Genomic DNA, 6243 nt, shown 5'->3' with positions numbered 1-6243 from the left:
GTTTCCCCCACTGCCCGCCACCCGAGCAATGCCCGAAGCGCTGCCCCTGCCCCAGCCCGTAACCTTTTGCACGGTGGTGTCGGCCCGCCACCGGGTCCACCGGTGGGTTGACCTCCACCCTACATTCATTTCTCTTTTCCAGCTCACGTTTCCACTAAACATTCCCTTGTCCCACCTGAAAACATCACGCTGACGTCATCTTTTTAACCTAATATCGCCCGTCGCCGTTCCCCCTGCCTGCCCGTCTTCCTTGCATTATTTCTACGTGTGAATGAATACAAAACAGACTTGACTTTGTGTTTTGCTGTGGTTTTTTTCTCTTCTCTTTTTCTTTTGTGTTTTTTTTTTCTTCGCTTTGCTTGCAATTCTTGTTATATAAGCGTTTTTATTGTGGGTGAGAGTGAGTTCATTCATATCTCGATTTCCCAAAAGAATTGTGATGATTAGCAAGTTTGCCTGCTGTTATTAGCAGAAGAGAAGATGATGATGATGATGATTATGACGATTATGATGATGATGATGATGAATTGCAAATGAGACTTAGGAGGGAAGGAAGGAATTAGATAGATAGATAGATTGAAAGGTTGTTTTTTTTTTTGAGCATTATTCGATTCCATTCATTTCAATTCAATTCCACCGTAGTACCTTTTTTCTCGTTATCCGAGCATATACACGTAGAGATAGAGCTTCTTCCTAGATTCTCGGCCGGCCGGCAGATCTAATGCTTATTGTCTTGTTTAATTCGTGGTCTCTTTTATTATAAGAGAATTTTGGCCGCCCAGTTTTCTTGCATGTATTTTGGCAGCGCAGTCTTGTTGCATGTATTTTGCAGCTTTGTTGCATGTATTGACGTTGAACACACAGAGAAGAGAGATTTTAAGAAATGGCAGGTGTTTCAGGAGGCAATTTGTGGACTAGTGGTGAATCGAGGGCTTGGACTTCTTTGTTTCTTCAGACTGCTGCTGCCGATTCACAAACTGTTTCTGCTGAAATGGGGAATTTTAGCTGGGGTTTGGATGTCACTCCAAATTCCGCCGCCAGTGTAGAAAACGCCGCCAGTTCAGCCGCCACTCACGATCTTTTCGCCAATTTGGGTGGTGAGCAGCTTGGGGATTCTCCCAGCCTGCTGGATTCTGCTGCGTTTGTCGACTCACAGCCCTGGAATCAAACCCTAATGTAAGTTAGTTTTGTTGCTTATCTGATTAATCTGTGCTTTGTGCCTTGTCTCACCAAGATTAACGTGTTGTGGTGGTAAAGTTGAATCAGATTTTTGAAGATGACAGTTGCACATTTTTCTTCAAATCGCACTGTTGATAGGATTATATAATTTTGGTAAAGTTGCATCTTTATGAATTTTTTTTTCATATGGACAGTAACGTTCTAAAGCCTCTCGTCTCTATGGTTATGTTTTGCATCACCTATGAAGCACAAGAAACGATAGATGATTTTTTTTTTATGTGGGCTACTTCAGTTGAATATTTCAGATTGGTGCTGTGTTGTATTCAACCAGTCAAGTTGGAATTTTTAATGGGCTCATCTTTTATAATTTATAGGGGATGAAAAGAGAGATTGTATGGTCACTTATGGGTGTTCTACAGTGAAAGAATTTTCTGCATAAGCGCTTATAGATCAGTTTATTGCCCAATAAATGAATGGATGCAAAATTTCTTGGAGATAACGGTGAACTGAATTAACCAGTTGATGGGATCCTCCTATGGTTGTTCATATAAAACGTCAAAATTAAAGACTTGCTTAAGTTTACAAGAACGTCTTAAAGACATATAATCCAATCTTCTCTCCCACTCATAGAACTTGAAGTAAACAACTATTGAGTATATTGTGAAATGCTGTATTTGCAATTCTCTGAACGGGGTAATTAACCAGATCAGAAGTCAGGATGTTTTCTCACAATCAATCTATATTTCTGACTTGTTATTTTTTTAAATATGGAACATATTGTTTATATTTTCTCCTACGAGATTGTTGGGCATGCCCAGATTTCTTTTGTTGAGTATGATCCTTGTAAAGGATTTGAAACAATTGAAAAAAAAACATTTGTCTGGTCTACTTTTTGCTAACAGAGGGCAATTTTTGTTTTGTGTATCCTCAGGAGGAGCCGAGGGGGAGACTCTGTGCAGAACATGCAAGGCTCGTTGGGAAACCTAAACGAAGGATTCTTTAACAGGCAAAAGGAGCTGGTAGGAGGAGTTCCTTCGGAATGGGAAATGAGAAACTTTGGAGGAGAGGACACAATGAAGAACTTCACAGGAGAAGACACAACATTCTCCACTATAACTACAGAAAATGGATTTAGCCATTTCAATACTAGTGCTGCATTATCAGATTTAGGAAGTCCCACATTGCAGACAACAGACCAAACTGTAACTCATAGCATCTCATGTGCAAATAGATTCAATAGTCGATCACTGCAGTTGCCAGTGCCTCAATTTGACATGGCAAGAATAAAGCAGGAATGCAGTGTACTGGATCAGTCTGGTACCACACTAATATCCCAAGGACTGGAATCAGACGCTTACAGCAAACAAGATATGTCAGGCATTCTAGAGCCCTCAGCAAACAGACCCTTTCTAAAACCCATGGCATATGACAATGGACAAGCTTTTATGCAAGGGGAGGATCAGTACCCTGGTCTGTGGCCATCTGCCAATAGTTTTCCCATCTCTCTCTCTCAAATTCTACCCACATCTTCGCAATCGATTGGCCCCTTAAACACTAATAGAAATAGTCCTTTATGGGACTTGTTATTCTCTAAAACAGACCTTAAGCCACACCACACTATCCAAAACTTCCCACATTTTGGGCAGGAGAAAAAGGTGCAAATGAACAGGATAACTCAACATCTGACCAGGGTGAGTCTTCCTTGAAAATATTTGGGTTGCCTTCTTTCATGATAAATTTGAGATTTCTTCCATGTTATTAAGATGGTATTCTTTCTTAACTTATCTAACGTCATGCAGTCTCATGGTGATGATGGAAGAGATTGTTCCAGTGAGACTGGAAAGAGATGCAACAATGAGAGTAGTACATCGGATACCATCTTCAAAAGGCCCCGCCTTGACACTACTAACTGTACAATGCCTACTTTCAAGGTATGTCTTTGCTCTTCATTATTGAAAAAGAAAAGCTTTAAAAGATTTGCTCATTTTCTTTTGAAACAGCACATGAAGGTCATTATGAGTGTTACCATTACCATTTACAGGTGAGGAAAGAAAAGCTAGGCGACAGAATTACTGCTTTACAACAACTGGTTTCACCTTTCGGCAAGGTACACTATCACATACTGTGAAAACTGCTTTCCCTTTTTGTTCACACAAGATTAAGGTTGTTAATCTGAAAAATATGACAACCTATTACTTGCAGACAGACACTGCTTCCGTGCTGCTAGAGGCCATTGGATATATTAAATTTTTACACGACCAAGTTCAGGTAATTTTTTACTTCTTTCTCCCTTGTTTGTATCTATGTTCCCATGTGAAAAGATGTTTGCGTTGCAGATTTGACATCCTGTTCTTACAAGGTTGTCTACATTGATATTTTTTTGTACTGAAACCTGGACATTGATAGTAGTTGCATATGGAATGCACAAATAATAGAGATTAATTTGGTAGTAGTTAATGCGATTTGATAAAATCTTGTCAGAAAGGTTAACTTTACAATTTTTATGGTTATTATTTATGTGTATCAAAAGTTGTGTCAATTACACAGTAAATTAGATAAGATTATATCTGAATTTAATCGTGTTTGTTTTTTAATTGACAATTTAAGTATATCAACTGAGAAATAAGTATAGTAATATAATCTAAAACGTTGATTGTAAAACAAATACAGTAATGTAATCCAAAATGTAGATTGAAAAACAAGTATAGTAATGTAATTCAAAATGTTGATTGAAAAACAACAACATAAATGTAATCTTAAATGTAGATTGAAAAATAAATACAGATGAAATAATCTTATTTAAGATGCATAGACCTGGGAAAAACTTGTACCAACTAAAAAGTAAAATCTTATGTTCAAGTTATATCTTGTTAAACTTAGCATGAAATGTAATTTAGGGTTTTATTTGCTCGAACTTTGCATACCGACATATCTCATGTAATTTAAAGCAGTTCGACATCTGTAGTGCATTCACTACTTTCTCTGTCTGTCAGTTAAAAGTATTTAGCTATACCAAAAAAATGTCAAAGAAAGATGTAACATAGAAAAATTAATATACATAAATCTGACAAGACTAGAAGCAATTATACAACTTAGATAACCAACAGTTGGAAAATAATATTTTTAAGGGTTAAGAAAACAAAAAAAATTACATCTCAATAGCACAAAATAAACTGATAAATCTTTTGTCTGTATCTCCAAAGTGTGTGCAGCAGCCTTCATTTTCTGTTAGCTGTGTCAACTTATAATTGCTTAATGTAATACTTCTTTCATATCTCACTGATGTGGCCATGGGCTGAGAAAAATCCTCACCATTTCTACCCTTACTATAAAATGCAGGTCCTTAGCACACCTTACATGAACAATGGAGCAGCCAACTCTGGTCAAGGGGTAAGCATTTAAACCATTTTTTAACAAAACCATAGCCTGATAAACTATATGCTTTATGGATTTTTTTGTGGGTCAATAATGACACTCTTTAACTCTTTTCTCTTCCTCAGGTTGAGACAGGCTGGGCAGGAGGATCATGTGAGGGTAATGATTCAGATGGAGCCAAACAAGACTTGAGAAGTAGAGGACTGTGCTTGGTTCCAGTTTCTGCCACTCTGAGTGTTACTAATGACAATGGAGCAGACTATTGGAGCCCAGCCCTTGGATGTAATTACAGATGAGACTGTAGATCATGATTTAGTTTCTTCCAGTTCCTTTGGGTATTTCATCCCTAACACAAAACATAACTGCACAGTGGCATTCTCAACAAACAGAATGGACAGAGAACTGACAGAATCTACTTTAGTTGGCAGCAAAGGAAAACAGAAATTAATTGTATATAAGAGCTCGCTTACCCATGAGATAAGCAGCAGCAAGAGAATTTAAACTTTAGATAAATTAGTTTAGCTCATGTTAATTTATGAACCTTCTTATGATGTAGCATGGTTGTCTCAATACTGGGCAAAAATCAATAAAGCTATTCAGCCTACATCCATTCTGACAGAGAAAAAATGTGTATGATGGGAACACATACTTTGTATCAGCTGCCAACGCCAAATTGGAATCAAATCCAAAGGTTTTGACAAACAGAAAGTTCCAAAGGTAATTTTCCACTTTTGATTTAATTTCTCATCAAAATAAAACTCTCCAAAAAGTATTGAGCTATGTAAAGTTTTCACTGGTTAGGCTTCAATTGAGAAGGATGACGCCTGACATGATAACATCGAGTGGAAAAGAAAAGAATTCATCTGACAAGCTCGTAGAAAAAGTTTAATATTCGCTTGTCCCTTCTAGTACGTTCGAAAAAATAATGCATTATAGGCACTAGCCATTGATAATTCCATGGCAATCTAGATTATTTGCATGTATATATAATTTTTCGACAGTAGCTCTCTTACCATCTTTTAAACTCTCATTGCTATACCACAATGGCAGCTGTAAAATAATAGATTTGTAATACTTATATTTTTGGATTTGTTTTGATTATTTTGAATCTAAGAATCAGTTTATTTGTGACATTATTACATGAAACTGATTTATAACATTACATATTACAATATCTCTACCACTGATTTATAAATTTACATTCACAATCTTTAGAGTTATTGTTCACCACCTTGGATCATATTTGTAATCAAATTTGACCTATGTTACTTTTGAACTCATGAATCTGTAATGTCATAAAATGGGTCCTTGCTTATAAGCCAACTTATTGCTCAATTATTTGATTTGTGTTTTGATTTAAAGACATTCACTCATTCATTTATCATTCACATAGGACTTGGTGTGCAAAACTAGGTTTTAATTTGTGAAAATGGATAAATATAATTTAGTGCATGATCGATCATAACTTCATTTTAGGCCCATTGCTTCTTGTGCTCAATCCTTTTCCTAAGAATCATAAAAATAGCCCATTCAAGGTTCTAACCTAGGAGAAAATGAACATTCTTATCTAACAACTTTTTTAAAGATCTTTATAAACATTGCTCATCCTTGCATTAACTTAGATATCAACATCGAGTTGAGTGAAACTCAATAGTCTACAATTTACAAGATTATCGAAGTAGTGGAAAT

At 36.5% G+C, this 6243-nt stretch overlaps 1 protein-coding gene across 1 annotated transcript; it reads left to right on the top strand.

Annotated features, from left to right (window-relative positions):
- Positions 1-322: 322 nt before the first annotated feature.
- LOC131068658 (uncharacterized) lies at positions 323-5334 on the top strand. The gene is made up of 7 exons (XM_058003894.2): positions 323-1176; positions 2111-2870; positions 2979-3110; positions 3221-3286; positions 3382-3447; positions 4519-4569; positions 4680-5334. The coding sequence occupies exons 1-7, from the start codon at positions 884-886 to the stop codon at positions 4848-4850; spliced, it is 1539 nt and encodes a 512-aa protein (XP_057859877.2). The 5' UTR covers positions 323-883; the 3' UTR covers positions 4851-5334.
- The last annotated feature ends 909 nt before the right edge of the window (positions 5335-6243 follow it).

The sequence above is a fragment of the Cryptomeria japonica genome, chromosome 6 (genome assembly GCF_030272615.1).
Source record: "Cryptomeria japonica chromosome 6, Sugi_1.0, whole genome shotgun sequence".
Lineage (NCBI taxonomy): Eukaryota > Viridiplantae > Streptophyta > Pinopsida > Cupressales > Cupressaceae > Cryptomeria > Cryptomeria japonica.
Note: the sequence above shows the minus strand (reverse complement) of the source record. Positions and strands in the feature narration are given on the sequence as shown.

Coding starts and splice junctions, on each gene's coding strand:
- LOC131068658 (XM_058003894.2), top strand. CDS start 884: ATGGCAGGTGTTTCAGGAGGCAATTTGTGGACTAGTGGTGAATCGAGG. Junction 1,177..2,110: donor CCCTGGAATCAAACCCTAAT/GTAAGTTAGTTT, acceptor GTGTATCCTCAG/GAGGAGCCGAGGGGGAGACT. Junction 3,448..4,518: donor TTTTACACGACCAAGTTCAG/GTAATTTTTTAC, acceptor TATAAAATGCAG/GTCCTTAGCACACCTTACAT.